We start from the raw sequence: 18,116 nt of genomic DNA, 5'->3' as shown, positions 1-18,116 counted from the left end.
TTTTGGCTTATGAAAGGAGTGAAAAGAGAAAGAAGAGAGGAATGAAATTCTAAATTACTTATGCTGCTTGAAACTAAAAAGTGTTTTCCAAAAAACAAAGCAGCAGCTATTTCCTGAGATGATAAGTTCACTAGCAGGGAAGAGAGAAGACACAAGCTGATTAAGAATATAGAGTTAATTTGTTCACAGCCCAGTGCATGAATATGCCCATGTCTTTAATCCATATAACATGAAAATGCTTATCCCAAAATTTGCACTTGGAGTAGCAGTCCGAGCAATTCATGGGAACAGTTGGACCAGGCTCTTGCTTGCTCAATTAAATCATTTCTGATCCCCAAATTTATATTTACTTTTACCAGTTTCATTCCTTGGTTTGCAGTAAACCAGGACATCAATTAACATGTCAGAAGATACAACAGTATTTCTACGAACTTCACTGTAATGCACTTAATTAAAAAAACAATAATTTTTATTAGTTTCAAAAAAGATCAAGGATATCATGTTACCATAAAGTCCATGAGTGAGAGAATATTTGAAGTAAAAACTGGAACTATTGGACAGCTTTCAGGCAAATCCTACATAGTTCTTCCTTCACCCCTGTGCTTCTTCTCTGGTCTTGTTCTCTACAGTTTTTCTAAGTAATTGCCTTGCTCAAAAGCATGAAAGGTTCAGATTGCAGAGTCTGAACATAAATTACATGTTTAACACAAGACAAGGAAAAAGATGTTGTGTTGAAAAGAAGATACACAGGAGCGTTTGAAAAGATAAAAATTCAGTGTTGGGTTCGCTTTGTTCGCAGAGGATAGGAGGAGACTGGAAACAGAAAAGGCCACCTGGTGTCTTAGGAAAATACTCAACTATCAGGCATATCATCAAAGCTGAGAAAACTTTTCAACAGAAATGGAATTTTAAGAGTTTGGGGACACGAAGCCTAGCCTGGGTCGTTCTAAAATGGAGTTGTCCTTTAAACTGCAAAGAATCCTTTCTGAAGAAGGGCTGCAGTGTGAATGAAGCCAAAGCTGGAAAATGAGGGGACTGCCCCAGCCATTTATTAATGTCAAATATGCTGTCTCATGAATCAGGGCAGTTTGTCTGGTTTGGAATCCTTACAGAAAGCCCAGTGCACCTGGCTTGGTGAGCTCAGCATCAGGCTTTAGGCTGATCCAAGGGGATAGCTGCATTCTGTGTTTTCAATAGTTTGTCCAGCAAACAATTTTTTTAAAAAAAGGCTTTTATTGAAGAGCCATCAGCAAACAGATCATGTAGAATTTGAACAATACACAGAATGAAGGGGAGGGAGGAACCCACACAAGGCACAGCCCCAATTATTTGTCACTTCATAAGATCTAGCCAGCACAAGTGTCACATTTGCTCTTCAAGAGAATAGCTTCAAAAGCTTCCTGATTTAAAAAGCTAAGTGTTTCTGGGGGAGACACACATATACACACATACAAAATATACTCAGTTTTCTTTGGCAACCATCATCACAGTGACAGATCTTTCAGCATTAGGACAAATAGCAAAGGAAAAAATAAAACCCCGATGCAGATTGTGCATGCTCAGCCATTTATCAGCAGAGTGAGTCTGGGCCCAGCCCTGACCATTCAGTACAGCACAGAATACAAAAGCCACCTGATTAATAAGCCACAAGAAAACTAAGGAGAAAAAAAATTATATATTTATTTCTATTCCTGAACTGATTCCAAAGGGCAAGGGCTGTTTAGTTTCCTTACAAACAGCACAGCCAGCTTCCCCATGCCTTCCCTGCCTCTCCACTGAACATCACAGTAAGATATAATTTCTGTTCCCCCATTATCTCCACCAGCTGAGGATGTCTGAAATTCAATCCCACTGGAGGCAGCAGGAGTTTCATCAACACCACTGCCATTTAATCCACTGTACGTACCAGCAGTTGGAACAATCACTCAGCTCAGTGAGGAGCAAGGCATCAAGCCTAGAACAGGAACCTGTTACTACATGGTAAAATACAGCATTTGAGAAGAGCAGAAGAGGAAAGCAAGGCAGAGCAGGCAGCTCAATCCATGAACTTGGACTGAAGTTCATCATTTGAGAACGCTCTCCATCCCTCTGCTGCCTGCTTCTCTCATGGGCACAAGCAATGGTGAGCACTGCAATGCAGGTGAGGAAGCAGGAGGGAAATGCTCAAATGACCACATCGTAAGGCCTGGTCCTACTCCCAGCAAAGCCAATGGAGGTATGATAGCCACAATTGTTGCAGTATGACTTCAGTGACTGTGCCTGGCCTCTTGAATCCATTGCTTCATGTGGTAGATTTCCAAGGCTCGAGCTTGCTGTACAGATTTGGGGTCCAAAGGGTTACGGCTACGTAGGTCCAGGTGATGGGCTCCATCTGGGATCACAACTGCCACAAGAGAATTGGTGATGTTCTGGGTCACCCCACCTGCAGACCACGGGTCCAGGTCCCCATTGCTATAAGGAAAGAGTATTTCATCAGGATACATGTGCACAGCAGTCAGCAGTGAAGCTGCAGCTTCACATCAACATATTCACCCAACTTTCAACTAGTTTTGCATATGCAGCAACAGAAACAGACCTCAGCCCTGTCTCAATGTCTTGTGCCCACCCCTCTGCTGAGAGAAGCCTTTTTGACAGAGGTATGGAGCTATCTGCATCTTAAGCTAGGCTACACTTCACAATTATCTGTAATTCAGATAATAATCTTTAACAATGCCAAAGTCTCTGGAGATAAATCTGCTGCCACCTGTAATCATCATAAAAGGTTCACGTTCCCCTGTAAACAAGACATCTCCAAATTCCCAAATCAAAGCACTTCACTTTCCTTCTTCACAGCCTGCCATAAACAAATAACCTACTGAACCCCTTTAGAGCTGAACTTTCAGGAAGTTCTACATTTGCTGTCTCAGCTGGGTGCCAGCCTGGTTTTGCAAAGAAATGCTTGGACAGTCCATTAGTCCACTTATTTCTAAAAATAACCATATTAAAATGAAGCTTTTATCTCCCAAAAAACTGTCTAAAATGACTCTTCCTCTGTAATAGGACAATTTAATGCCATTTACTCCCCCTCCTCCCTCACCCCAAATCATTTGAAAGGATTCCTTGCACTATAGATATGGCTCCAAATAACAGACCCTAGAGCAAGTCAATAGCTTAGCTGGGGAGAGAGTTTTCCATCTCTCATTCCTAGCATTGGACTTGATCCAATAATCCCTACTACATTTTATTTTCCTTTACTGCAATGCTCTTCCCACACATGGTCCATCTTTCTGCACAAAGAAAACAACATCCATATACTTGTGGAACTATGCAAATCTAGATCTGTTCCTCACTCAGAGCACTCACTCACTGGATCTGCCCACAAAAGGAAATGTCAGAGATGGGCTATGGTATACAAGGGTAAACTTCTAGAGATGGATGTAAGAAATTAAAATATCCTTGGACATTAAGAGATATAAAGCTAGAAAAATACCACAATGGCAGCACTAAAAAACAACAACAACAACAACAAAAAACCACAAACCAGAAAAATAAGGAGTAAAAAAAGAGGTTTTTTAGAAATAATTAACAGTAGAAACCTGATGAGGTTTGAACTAATACTATACTTGTTTTACACTGAAAAAAACCCCAAGTATCTTGAGTTTCTGTAGTTCTTTACTTCCAGTGATTCTAAATATGACTTCAGACAAGAGAAACATTTTGTATCTGCAAAACAAAAAGCATAAAGAGCTGCCCAATAAACCAAATGCATTGGATTTAAAAGGTCACCTGAATCAGCAGAGCACCTTGGCAACAGGGGGATGAGTTGCTGAGAGACCCATGATGTACATGAACTTGGATCTTTTGGTCCTAGTCATGTGGAAACTAAGCATGCCACAAGGAAACAACACAGCCTCCGGCTTTTCTGCAAGCTGCTGGCTGTGTCCTCTGCCAAATGATGGCACTAGAGGCACTGACGCAGTTTGGCAAGTGAGACTTGCTGAGAGGAGGGGGGATGGAGGGCTCACCACAAAATCATAAGTCTTAACAGTTTCTATGGAATAACATAATTCAGTACCAACTAGAATGAATTACTTATGTGCTAAAACTAAGCATGCATGTAAGTACTCAGTTGCCCATCTCACGGGACAGGAATTTCCCAATGTAAACCAAAGAAGTAAAAGAAGAGAAAGAATAAAAAAGTCAGCCATTCCATTCTAGCAGTGGCCAGGCAAGTAAGACTTTCAAAAAACAAAACAAAACAAAGAAAACCTAATGAAAAATATGAGCATTCTAGTCCTGTTTTCAATTGCTATACTTCCCTCACAGCATAAATAGGGTTCTGCCTATCTCGCAGCAATCCCTTTCCTATATTCTCTTCAGTCTCCTCAGCCCTCCAGCCCTGAGTTTTACACAATCTTAGCAGCACTGTCTGTGCATCCTTTTTAAACATGCTGGCTCTCCACAACTGCCATGTTTCCTTTTATTAACTTTTTTCTCTCTCCTTTTCTCTTCAGTCTGGCATAGTTGTACCTTCTCTTCATTGCCACCCATTCCCTCCTTTTGTGCTAACTATTCTCCCTTCTGTACAGAACTCCAGTACTTCTCATAACAGAGCCTTCACTTTTGGCCTCTCCCTGTGCAGAACTGGGTAGGTGGGTGCCCTAACTCAGAAGGATGTATACAACCTAGGTGTGGTCCATCCAGACTGAAAAATACTCATTTTTAGATTGTGCACACTAAATTTTGTACTGTCTGATATAACCTGGGCTGATTTTGACTACCATAGTATGCTGATGATGAGACATTATAAATGCTACAGGCTCCTTGCCACTGCATTCATGAACAGTGTTAAAAAGTCACTTCCCACCACTGCACAGCCCTTCCATACCAAGTACACAGCATGTACCACTAAGAGGAGTGAAAATTGCTGTAAAAGAAAGGGGAAACAGTGTTCTGAAAACCCCAATTTCCTCAAACAAGTTTTAATAAAGATGCGCTGCCTAGGACAGGTAAGCGACACCTGTGCACAGCCTAAACCACTCACACACTACATACATCCAGGAAGGTACCAAAGTAGCAATGGAGTTTCCTGCATTAATATCATACAGTCCATTCAAGACTGACTCTGCAGAGTGATGTACTGCTCGCAGAGGGAGAAGCAGCAACACCAGTTTAAGCATTCTGGCCAAACCCCACTGCGTCTGGATAAATCCACCCTACAGTAGTTCTCTTCAGATGTAGTATTTTTCCCTTCCTGTGCTACACTGTTGTGCAAGTTGCCTGTCACTTGAAACACAGTCCTTTTCAGCCCACAGGGAGCCACATCCCAGGTAAACACTGGGATATTTTTTGTAAAGCACTCTTCAGTGTTTGAGGATAAAAGGCTCTTATATAAAATGTACAGTGTTGACAATGTATTTGTTTGAAGAGAAACATCCAGCTTGAGATCCAAAAGCTTTGTGTGTACAGCACTAACTTCTGCATTCATTTGGTTGCTTTCAGGCTTTTCTCATTTCCAGGTCCTTCAGCTGGCATAAATTCTTAAACACTTGGATTTGTTTGCTTGTCTATCACTTACAAAGCAGATTTCTACTGTACAGAGCTGTGAGACCTTGGAAATAAGCAACACTCCACAGAAATTAAGTTAAACCAACAAACTTCTTTTATTAAAAAAGTTTTCCAAAAGAAGGTGGAATTTCTCACTCCAGAGCAGATATTCTGCTAGGACAGAAACAGCAAGAGGCATACAAGAGGAAAGCAACAGGCCTTTGGAGCCAAACAGACCAATGTTAAGAGCTGCAATCCAGAAAATAACCCCTAATTTAAGTAAAAACTTTATACTGTTAAAATGCACACCTATCTACCAAGTCCAAAAGTCTAATTGTGATCTTGTTTTATAGAAGTGGTAGGGTTTTTTATGAGAAGGCCTTGCACAATTTTAACAAAAGCACAGAGAAATATATATCCAGGAGCTTCCCACAGCAGGCAATTGGTACAGTAAGTCAGGACTCCTGAAGCACAGGCCTCAATGGGTGTACTGAACACCTCCCTACCACATAAGCACCTGATGAACAGACAGTACTCATCTGTATCACCACACAGCAGAAGTACAACTACATGAATCTTCCTCTAAAGATAGCAGAGTTTAATCTTAAAAATAAGGAAAGTGAAGGCTGAATAGAGAGCAAGCAGCAAGCCCCCGTTTTTTGAACTAGACTGAAAAATTTCTTACACCTTTATATGTGGACAAAAAGTGATTCAGAACAAACTTTTGTTGTATTACCAGTATACCTTACTAAAATGGAAATGTCTTTGTATTTGCATCTTACACAACTGTGTTGAAACTTGCCTAAATACCACTAAAAGAAAAGGACTATTGGCAGTAATAGAAACTCCCGAAGTTACTTGCCTTTCTTTCCTGTATCAAAGGGATAAGGAATGTCATACCAGCCCCTCCACAAGGCTATCACTCAGAGCAATCATTTTGGTACTGAGATTCTGTGTTATAGCTAGAGCTTGTTTAGACTTTCCTTTTCTGTGGAAGTGACAGTGCTTTGGGTTCATAAAAGCTAGATGAATTTAACAGCATGGGAAACCTGGATTTTGGCCACAAGATAAGAAGGATTCTTCCTTCCAGATTCTTCCTTTAGAGTCACAGAGGCGGTAACAGAACAGTTGGCTTCTTTAGCCGCTGCACATTGACCATTTTACTCTCAGTAGCAACACAAAGCATTCCCATCATTTATTCAGCTGGAGTGCTGTAGACAGATCCTTTTGCTACTTGGGCCAACTTTCTCTTCACTGACAACCCAAACTGGTGGAAGACTCTACACTGAAACAGGGCTCACCTGAAGATGATGTTGCTGTGCGAACTGATGTTTTTTCCTCCATACATAGAAAGAATCCAAGAGGGGCGAGGCCTCACTCCCCACAGTCTGTAACACTCTTCTGAAAATGCATCAAAGTCCCATTTCTCAGGTTCAAACATGTCATGGACACCATCTGTGCAGAAGGGCATCACCATCTCAGTGCAAGCCTGAAAGAAACGGCAGATCAATAAGATGTATTCCCAGGAGACTGTCCAATAGCTGTTAGTGCAGTATTTAAAAAAGAAAGCTTAAACTGCATTTGATCAGTAATTACTATCAAACTATCACAGAATCATTTAGGTTGGAAAAGACCCTTTAAGGCTGAGTTGAACCACAAACCTAAAACTGCCAAGTCCACCACTAAACTGTGTACCTAAGTGCATAGTGTCTTTTAAATACCTCCAGGGATGGTGACTCCAGGACTTTCCTGGGTAGCCTGTTTCAATACTTGACATTTTTCCTAATATTCAATCTAAAGATCTCCAGGTGCAACTTGAGGCCATCTCTTTTCATTTTTTTGCTTGTTACTTAAGAGACTGACCCCCACCTTGCTACAATCTCCTTTCAGGTAGTTGCAGAGAACATTAAGGTCACTCTTCAGCCTCCTCCTCTCCAGACTGAACACCTTCAGTTTCCCCAGCTGGTCCTCATAGGATTTGTGCTCCAGACTCTTCCCCGGCTCTGTTCCCCTTCTCTGGACATGCTCCAGCACTTCAATGTCCTTCTTGCAGTGAGGGGCCCAAAACTGAACACAGGATTCAAGGTGTGGCCTCACCAGTGCCAAGTACAGGAGGATGATCGCTGCCCTGGTCTTGCTGGCCACACTATTGCTGATACAAGCCAGGATGCCACTGGGCCTTCTTGGCCACCTGAGCACACTGCTGAATCACAGTCAGCTGCTGTCAACCAGCACACCCAGGTAGATTTCCTCTGGGCAGCTTTCCAGCCACTCTTCCCCCAGCCTGTAGCGCTGCCTGGGGTTGTTGTGACTCAAGTGCAGGACCCAGCACTTGGCCTTGTTGAGCCTCAAACAGTTGGCTGCTGTACGTAGTTTTCCAGTCTATATGAAGAGCAGAAACTTAACAACTAGCTAGATAATGAAGATATAACCTAAACCTGCTTCTCTTTTCTGCCTTGCCCTCACCACTACAATCATACTTGGTTTGTCACTATATTTCTCACCAGTACATCAATACATCTGACACAATACATTGACAGGTAAATGACTTGACAACTCTTACCAGCTCTAGCTCAAAAAAACCTCAGTGAGTTGCAATTTAAAAAGGCTACTGTGCATACCTGATAGTACCAACCCGTTTGGCCCAGATTCTTTGTTGCAGTCTCAGACACATCTAAGCATAAGGCTTCTCCTGTATAATTGTAATATAAATTTACTGCCTGGAAAATATTTTGCAGTAACAATTTGTCAGAGAGCCTGGGATCCTTCAAGAACTTGCAGACTTCCTGCAACAAAGAGAGAAGGGGAAGTCTAAATCTATAGGTATTAAATATTAGGACATGATACCTGCTAGGATATTGATTTCTTGTCCAAGTACAGTCAGAGCAATTCCAGAAAACATCTTTATATGTGATGATATATCCTGAGCATTATCACAAAAAGCATACACAAATTGCATTTGTGTAGTGCATGCTACTATCAGGAAGCTGAAACTTTATATTTCCTGACTAAAAAACTGAAAAAAAGACCCAGTGCCACGTTAATATTTCATTTACCAAATTTTTCAATCCATTTACCACACTTTAAAATAGATTATATTTAATAAATCGTATTTAGCTCCTCTGTAATGAAAGACAACACATACAAATGTATAACAAAGAAGCTCCAGGTATAGATTGGGGTTCCCTGCAGTTTGATGTGGGCAGCTCACAACAGAGATTAAGCAAGATACACGTATATCCAGCTACTCTACACATAGAATCATTAAGGTTGGCAAACACATCCAAGATCATCTAGTCCACATTTTCCCCCCTTTGTCATCCTCAGAGCCATATTAGAGCTTCTGTTTCAGAAAAAGAGTATCTGAACAGCTTAAATAACTCAGATTTCATATATTAGTACTGTCCAGATGAATAGCAGCCTTTTCTATTTTAGATTTATACCTCAGTCAGAGATAACATGGACAGTGGTGGAGGTGAGCCTGTTTCTCAGGTTCTGTCAGACTGACAACAAAGCAGAACTAATTTTCAAGGTGTTTATACTGCCCTTTGCAGACAGCCACGTGGACAGATGAACGTCCCTCTCTCCTCCATCAGGCAGCTTTACACAAATGAAAATTTTTGTTTTATAATTAACTGCTGCTTAGTAGCCTGAAATACTAATTATCTTATCTGTCTTACCTACTTTACACAGTAACACAAAGTCCTGCAGGGAAATTCAGCCAGGGTCTTAATGAATAAAAACATTCCAAGAAAATGGAAATCTTGGAGAGAGCACTGTGGATAAACAGAACTGCACAAGTGAAGGTTTGCAAGTGTGAAGAGGTTCTGCTTTGAGAAGTGACCCTGCAAGGAATACATTTGTGGAGATCCACATTTTGTCTCACTGGTTTTCTCACATCAAAAAGGACAGAGGCTCAAAACTTTCTCTTCAGTTGCAAGCTCTGTCAGCTAAGCCTGGCACCAGAATCCCTAATTTTGTGTGCTTTTTTCTGCAGCATTTCTGCTACTCGAGAGCAGCTCTGCAGCACAGCTGAAGCTTTTCAATCATCCCTGACACTTTTCTTCTTCTAGGCTCTTGATACAACCTATTAGTCCTACAAGTGGCAGTTAGTCAACCAACCAGGTCATGTACACAAAGATGTTACCCTGGTTGTGTTTTCTCGTCATGTTGGTTCTACAGAGCCAAAAAAATAAAGGAAAAGGTGCAAGTTAGGAGGAAAGGAGAGAATTAGTTAAACCAAATGGTCAATTCTACAAGATATTAGTTCTGAATTACCTGTATAGGCCAAGCTGGCAGAGGCTGCAAGAAGTCAGCTTTATAAGGATAATTCACCATAGCCAAGTTTACCCATGTTTCACTCAGCCAATTTTTCAATACAGCAGCATCCTGCAGATTTTTTAACGGGCTGCACAAATGAAATGTGCTGGAAAGCCACTGCAAACCTGCATCTTTAATAAAAAGAAATAGATAAAATAATGGTACAATACTCTAAATATTAACACATAGGTCGTTTGTTCCCCTGCTAAAATATATTTTCATTTAGTATAACTAATTTAGTGAAATTATTCCACATACATACAAGTATAGCAGATCAAATATTAGTCAGCACCTGACTACAACCTCCTTTCAGGTAGTTGTAGACTCACAGAATCACTTAGGTTGGAAGAGATCCTCAATATCTTCAAGTCCAGCTGAGTCCCTGTCAGTCCCTATCGCTGAGTCCATAAGGATTGCAGTCATTTTCTCTACCTGAGTGTCTCCGTAAACAAACTTTTTTTTTATAGTAATGACTATCAGGCCTATTTTGTCAGAAAGGAATACAAGCCTTGAGGTTCTGAAGTCTGCTTTTGTCTGACCTTAGGGATGTTTGGATCTGGATTCTGCATCCCACCAGGATGAAAGAAGCTTGTGATACAAATAAAACAGGCATTTAAAAAAAAGCCCGCTAAGTTCACTTGGCAGTTTTCAGTACTAGGCATATAGTTTCAAAAAACCCAATACATACACAAGTGAAAGCCATAACACAACCCCGAATATTACTATTCTTTGAAAAAAGTATTGGTGAGGTATTACCTGTTGAGGAAAGGTGGTTAATAGCATTCCAGGAATTCCGGATGCTTTCTGAGCAGCCTGTCCCACTCTTTTTGAAATCATTGGTCACTATGCTGAAAAAAGCGCCACATGGAACCAAATCACCAAACTGCCAGACTGGGGCGGAGGCTGCCACAGCTCTGCAAAGGGACATAAAAAGATCCTGAACCTCTGCAAAGTGAACTTCCATCCTCTGGTCAATACCCTCCCCACAGCCACTATCTAAGTAGCACTTGGACACTGCGCTCTAGGTGAACTAACCATAATGCTGCAAAACTATTCCATAGGTCTGCATGCAGAGGCTGCTGAAGGATATAAGTCTTGGATATTAGTACAAAGATATCAGTAAATACATGAAGTAAAAATTCAGACTCGATTAGTTTATTGTTCTTCATTCGTATCTAGCAACTAGGTCTTTCTCACTGGACATTGTGTAAACTCAAATGAAGAGAGCCACTGTCCACAAAAATATACTCTCTCGCAGAAAAAAGTTGGGAAATTACTATTCTTTTTTTCCAAGAGGGTAACTAGGGCATTGAAGAGATTAAAGACCTGCCTAAAGTCATTAGGAAGTCTGGAGACGCTCAAAAAAATTAGATGCCGAGTGAGTTGTTTATGTGCTGTTTTCACAAATCTAACAGATAGCTCTGAAAATATACATAATCCAGTACCTGCTGACCTACAGTTGCCTTTATTAGGCAGATGTGCCTCTTCCCAAATTCAAAGTAACTTGATTCCTTCTTCCAGTAGAGAAAAATTCAAGCCAGCTTGAATTATGGTACTTCTCCCAGAGCTGTAATATTTATAGCATGGAAGTAACAAATGCCTGCTCTGTTTAAGCAGGATGAGTACACTCACCCAACTACCATATGGGGATATTTCATCCTAAACCAGGCTGCAAGCATTCCTCCATAAGATCCTCCTATAGCTATGACTGGACTGTGACGGGCGCCTGCAATAGTCGTCTTTAAGTAGTCAACTAGTACTGCAAAGTCTGCCAGAGCTTGTTCTGATGTCAGGTAATTCAGATGCTTGGAATCCTGAGAGGAAAGAAAGCAGGTTATATACAGCACGAGAGACTTCCAGCAGCAGTCTTTCTATTCCCCACAGCAGCTGTAAAGGTTTAAATCTATGCCTGATAACAAATAAAATATTCTTTGCAGGTGTCTCTTGAAGCACTAAAAAAAAAATCTCAGATTTTTTTTTTTTTAATCCTAGAATTGAGAGTTACAAAAATAGGATAGTTGTGTTCTTCTAGCACATTCACATCTTACTCAAGTTAACACTAATTGCCCTGACAAGGATTACAACATGCAGAATTATGTTTGTATAGAACACATCTATAAGGAAGACAAAAGATGACACTTACGCTGAAAGACTCATTCCCAAAGGGCAAAGATTCTCCATAATATCTGTGTTCAGCAAACACCAACATAGCATTAAGTTCTTCAGCCACATCCCACATAAAACCCTGGTTGGAGGGAAATAGACATTGAAAATAATTGATTCAACTTGTTTAAAAGTCTCTACTTTCCGTCTAGTGTATTTCAACTCTTATTCTTGGATTAGAAAGATGGCACTATCAAAATACCAGAGAGTGCAATTTGGTTTTAAAGTATCACTGAAGTAAGAAAACACATAAAACAGATACCCACACAGAGAAGGTGATAGATGCAAAGAAAGTATGTATATTTTAATGCTGCAAAACATTAGGTAGAATTGTTTTGTGATTACGCACAAGCAATCCTGACAGAATTCCTATGACATGAGCTTCATCCACAGCAAATAAAAACGGCTACAGGAGAAAACCATGCATTTGAGTTAGGACTACATTACAGAAAACACAAAACTTGTTTGGCAATAAGCAATAATCTAGAGCATTGCAATACACTTATTTTCAACTAATAAATAAGTACAACGTGATGGTACTCGATAACAGCTTGTTACCACCAGTTATGGAAACAGGCAGACACAGGTTGCCTGCCGACAGAACAAAGTATGTAAGCAGGCCTTGATTGCTTTGAGCTTGGTCTTGTGTTGCTGGACTTTGTAATGAAAGGTTGAAAAATACTCACACACTCCATTCTGCATTTGTATCAGCCAGGGAAGTAAAAACTTCCACAGGTATTGCAGAGAACAAGAATCATCCAGCCCCCTTGATTTCCAGCCTCTTTCATTTCACTTCACACTTCTCTTAATAGTGATAAAACATAAACATCAAAACCTCCCATTTTACTTGGGGAATCTAAAGTACTAGGATAAGTACTAGGATATGGTCCAAAATTCTGAATTCTTAGCTCAAAGCACCTAATGGTGTTTCCTCTAGAAATTTTCTTCACTACTCTAAGAAGTTAACACAGTGCATCCCTTTGGTTTCTTTGGGCTTCAAACAACACCCTGAACTCCCTAAAACTTTTTCTGTACTTCTGTTCTGCTTCCTTTTCCTCCTATAACAATCAGAACAATCATTAACTGGAAGAAAGGACTGTAATTCAAGAATTTATTTTCTACATACCGTGTTGTTGCAGAACCACGTGATGTCTCCTTCATTGCCTGTATAAAATAGTATTGGTCCATTGTCTTTCTTCCAGTGCTGATCTGCTACTAGATACCGCTGCCGGAATGTACGATCTTCATCAAATCCAAAGTGATCAATCTGTAACAACAAGGAACAACGTGTTCAGAAAGCTAGAACTGATCCTGGAGTCCACTGGGAGTGCCGACAGCCACTTTGCGGATGGAAAATAAAGAAAAGCAAAAAAAAGGCAAAAGTTTTACTAAGATTAAAAAAAAAAATGATTCATTTATATTCCTTATACATCAACATTCTTCTGCTTTATGAAGAAAAACAGCAAAAATTACAGGTGTATATACTGAAGGAGAAATGCTATTTTCAGCCATTAATAAAAAAAATCATGCCCTTTTTATAGTATCATATTTAACATGAGATATTCTAATATATTTAGAAAGATGGACCAATCTGCTAAGGGGTCAAAAAGTACCTCATGCAACAAAACTGTATCAACAAAAAAAAAAAAAAAAAAAAAAAAAAAAAAAAAAAATATATATATATAAAAAAAAAAATATATATATATATAAAAAAAGATCTTCCCACAATGTTTTGAATCTTAGGAAAACCTTACTAGCCTAGTCTTGCTATTCGAAAAACAAAAAATCTGAAAAAAAACCCCTAAAGCCCTAAAAAACAAATGAACAAACAAACACCAAAACATCAACCCACAACCAACTAAAATCCCACCTCTTCCTTCTCTCCTTCCTTTGGATAATTTCATTCTCCATAAGCATGAAATTTAAACAGATTCTTTTAGAAAATGAGTTTTGGTTGCTTTTTTGTTTGTTTCTTTGTTTGGCTTTTTGGGAGTTTATTTGTTTGGGGGTTTTAATCTTAGAAAACACTATTTCTCTGTAGTTCTTGTGCTCTTGGCACATTTTTCAGATAGTTTTGTGGAGCACTTCTTTTCCTCATTGCAACTTTCACTAGTCCATATAACCTCCCCAATTCTTTCCATTGCCCTACAAATATTGCAGGCCTATACATCATATCCCTTTACCCAAACCCCACAGTGTTAGCTTTATTTCCTCATTAGAAATTCAATTTCTAACATCAGTTTTTCAACTTCTACTCACACTACTTTGTATTCACTATCCACCTCAACCCTTCCCCAAGCATTCATCTGTATTGGAAAGTTTATCAATTTCTTTTACAAGGTAACTCCCCACATGGGTATAATCTTATTCTGGAATATCCATGCAGGCCTTTACCATAAAATATTTTAAAAAAAAAAAAATCAAACCAAACCATGGAACACTCCAGAAGACCTATGCTATGCAATTACCACAGGTCATCACTGCTTTTATTCATCAGCTAAAGATGACTTGTAGCTTCCCAGTTTTGACTTCCATCAGCACACATTCACCTTTTCCTTTCCTAGCTCTTGCTGGCAGTAACAGCCTGACATCTGCTGGCTTGAGGATCTCTGCTCAACCACCCATCCACCTTTATACCCACAATTCTGTCAAATCTCTCACATGCTCCAGGAACCAACCTTTCACATTCCCTGTTTTGGAAAAATCTGCAAAGTAATGTTGAGAAGCAGCAAATCACACTTGCTGCTTTGTAGTGACCTGTCTGCTAGGCAGATTCCTCCAGACACCTCAGGAAAGCCTAACTCTTGATCTGCAGGATCCAGCTACTCCACACCATGTACTTATATTTGCTTTGGGTCAAAGAGACCACATGAACTTATTTCAAAGATACAATCTGCTGCAGAATGTCTTTTCTAAATTCTTTCAAAGCTAACTCTCTTTTGGACTGAAGTGGGAAGCCATGTGCCACAGCTCACTGCTACAACAGCAGGAGCAGTCAGACGTCTGTGCATAGTCTGAACACACGAGAGACAAGGTCTTTGCCCCCAGTAAGTATCTTCATTGACTGCTTCAGACCCAAGCAAAAGTAATTTATGTACGTTCTATAGTTTTCCTCAACGGGACCATTTACTCTTACTCATAAGTACATGCTGATGTTACCATTAAAGGGCTCTTTCACTGAACTCAAGTGCTGACAACATATGCTGGGATTATTCTACACTGACAACTCACCTGCTCCTTTTCCATTTGCACAGTTATTATTAATTTTAGTTTCATTTTCTACATCAAGCACAATGAAGAGTGATTAGATGTAGAAAGGCAGAACAAGGTCAGCAAATGAAAAAAATCTTTGGTCAAGACCCTGGGACGATTAAAAAGATGGATCAGTTAGGGCACATCTAAAAAGTCAAAGTATAGTTTTAATACACTCCAACGCTATTAGAAAGTGCAACTAATACATATTTTGTTCCAGGTCTGTTTGTAAAGGGGAGAAGTCTCTCTTTCTATTTAAATTTTCTGGTTAGGCTGCTAGCCAGAGATAGGAAAAACAAGCTCATGTGTTCTGTTTGCCTTTAATGGAATCCTCTAAAATTAAACATTTAGTTTTAAAACTTGATTCGGCATCCTTCCTGCCTGCAGCCAGAGTGCTAACTACAAAACCACACCCCAAAAAGTATTCAACTGTGCAACAGAAAAAAGAAAAAAAAAAAAAAGAGTGGAGGGGGAAGACTAAACAAAACAAACAACCCCTCCAAAACAAACAAACAAACACACCCCCCACCAACCAAAACAAAAAACAAACAAAAACACAACCAAAAACAAACAAACAAACAAAAAAACACACAAGGAACCAGAGAGAAAAAAATTTTGGCACCAGGCTGAGCTTATCCAGTGAGGTATTGTGCAGAACAGATTCTAAAGCCCATTTTATTGTTCCTTTCCACAGGTACTGGAAAATTAGGATAGTGATACTCCGATATGCATATATTTTCCCAAATTAAGGCTACTTTTCTTTAAAGATATGATTTACTGTGTTTTTTCTTTGATGTGATCTGTCAATCTACTTCCCCAAAACAAACCCCAAAAGCCCAATGATCTAGTGAGTCTGCCTCTCAATACTGACAGGGAGAAAAATACAGGTATTTAAGTTCTTTTTTAGTTATCACATTGATCAAAGTGCCATGTTTCTCTGTCTTGACTCTGACACACGTTGGAGACTCCCTCATTGCCATCAGCCATGTTATACTTTCCTATTCTCCCTCAGTCTGTAAAAATTTGATAGTCCCACAGCAATAAACTGCCTCTGTTCATCATATTCGTAACACATCAAAACATGGACACATGTAAGATCCCTGGCAGCACAGTCACAAGTCCAGGCTTCTCCAGACAAAAAAACCAACCAACCAACAAAAAAAAAAAATCACAAGTACCTATTACTCAACTGAAGAGCAGAAACTCCTTTATTGCTACATGATGGGGTAACTTGTGTTTGCAAAGGTAAGACACATAACACAAGTAAAAAGAAAAAAAAACCACCAAACCTAATGATTGTAAAGCAGACAGAGACTGCAGAGCAAACCACGACTGCTGGTTATTCAAAGAAATGCTGAATCCAGAACGTCAAAATCATGGTGTGGAGGTGTCCCCAAGGAGTATCTCCTCACAAGAGTAAAAACTGTGTGAAAATGTGCCAAGTCAGAGGGAAGAGGCACAAGAATCAATATCAAATCTTGAAGTGAAAGGTTTGGACACGCAGGGAAAGCTGTAGTTCAGGAACAGCAGATGGAGCTGTGGTGTAGCCAAAGTGAGATGCAGAGGTGCACACAGGAGCTGTTGGGTCTCATTCAAACAAGGGCTTGCTTTCACCATTCTTTATCGAACAGGTATACAAACAGGCAATAAACCCCAGTAACTGCGTGAAGTATACTGTACAATATAAACCAACTAGATAGTTTTTTGGCTTTTTTTTTCCTCCTTAAGTCAGATTTCATTAAAAAGCTGAACCAGAAAGGTTTCCCCCCCCACACACACTTATTCAAAATGAGCAAGATAAAGGCAATGACTTTTGCAACCAGACTTAATTAGAACAGACCACAAAGCAAAAGAAAAAAAGTGGTTTAGTACAATACCTTAACTGCTGGTTAAAACAATGATAATGATAAACTAGCATATATATGGTTTTTCTAAATACAATCTTCATAATTACAACTATGGTCAGGATGTCAGTACAAGGTCCAGAGCAACCTAATACAACTCTCAAATCGGCCCTGGTTTGAGTGGGAGGTTCGATGAGATGACATGCAAAGTTCCCTTCCAAAGCTAAACTACACTAGGATTAACCCAAAACAGTCACTCAGCCGAAAGTTTTAAGTTTCTATACATGTGACTACCTAGCAAGTTTGGCTAGAACTAAGAACACAGTCATCACCTGTGATGCAACAGCAATGTTTTACAAATGAAAATATGATCTACTAACACAGAAACAGTCATTCTGATACTAACAAAAGGAAGGATAAAATTAGAAAAAGAAGCTCTGAAAGTGGTAAATTATTAATAAGTTTAAGAGAAACTCTCCTCAGATGAGGCAGGCAGGATAGGAAAGCAAACAATAAAGTTTCAGTTACATGTACAAAAACCTTTGTGAACACTGTTTGATTAAGAAAGTCTTGTATTTTCCTGCACTGTCTTTGAGAAAATTTGAGAGGCAGATTGCTCTGTTGGAAGACTGCAGCCACTACCTCCAGCACAGCAGCTGGAAACTGCACTCCCGGAGTTGGATTTCAAACAGCAGTAGGCAGCACAGGGCATTCTGCCCACAAGGCTAATCAGAGCTCCAGACTGAAGGCTCAAGTCAGCAGCTTTGATCCTTTAGCTCAGAGAAACTTTCTACAGAGAAGAGCAACTCAGCTCAGTAGAAAGAACCTTCTCTAGACTGGTTTATTGAACAAAATCATACTGGAAGGAAGGGCCAAAACCCACCTTGCTGTTTGAAATATAAAGCACATTTCTATCTCTTTACCTTATAAGTGCACACTTCTCACATGCTTTTGTTAAGCTCTCAAAGATGACTTATCTCAGAGTGGGGCTTTTTTTAATGTGCTTTTTTG

The 18,116-nt window shown here is 39.8% G+C and overlaps 1 protein-coding gene across 2 annotated transcripts in view; it reads right to left on the bottom strand.

The window, feature by feature from the left end:
- Positions 1–18,116, bottom strand: part of PRCP (prolylcarboxypeptidase) — a 40,630-nt gene that overhangs the window by 10,936 nt on the left and 11,578 nt on the right. Inside the window, exons 2-9 of one of the 2 annotated variants that reach the window (XM_064644979.1) lie at positions 13,136–13,276; positions 11,990–12,091; positions 11,479–11,660; positions 10,603–10,760; positions 9,805–9,977; positions 8,148–8,312; positions 6,828–7,015; positions 1,657–2,451 (exon numbers count right to left, since the gene is read on the bottom strand). In XM_064644979.1, the coding sequence (XP_064501049.1) occupies positions 2,247–2,451; positions 6,828–7,015; positions 8,148–8,312; positions 9,805–9,977; positions 10,603–10,760; positions 11,479–11,660; positions 11,990–12,091; positions 13,136–13,276 (1,314 nt within the window). In that variant the 3' untranslated portion in view covers positions 1,657–2,246. Of the gene's footprint in view, positions 1–1,656; positions 2,452–6,827; positions 7,016–8,147; positions 8,313–9,804; positions 9,978–10,602; positions 10,761–11,478; positions 11,661–11,989; positions 12,092–13,135; positions 13,277–18,116 lie in introns of those variants that run through there. The other variant, XM_064644980.1, reaches the window with a different exon arrangement.

Source organism: Pseudopipra pipra, chromosome 2, assembly GCF_036250125.1.
Source record: "Pseudopipra pipra isolate bDixPip1 chromosome 2, bDixPip1.hap1, whole genome shotgun sequence".
NCBI classification, from domain to species: Eukaryota; Metazoa; Chordata; class Aves; order Passeriformes; family Pipridae; genus Pseudopipra; species Pseudopipra pipra.
The sequence above is the reverse complement of the archived record's forward strand: the minus strand, read 5'-3'. Positions and strand labels throughout refer to the sequence as shown.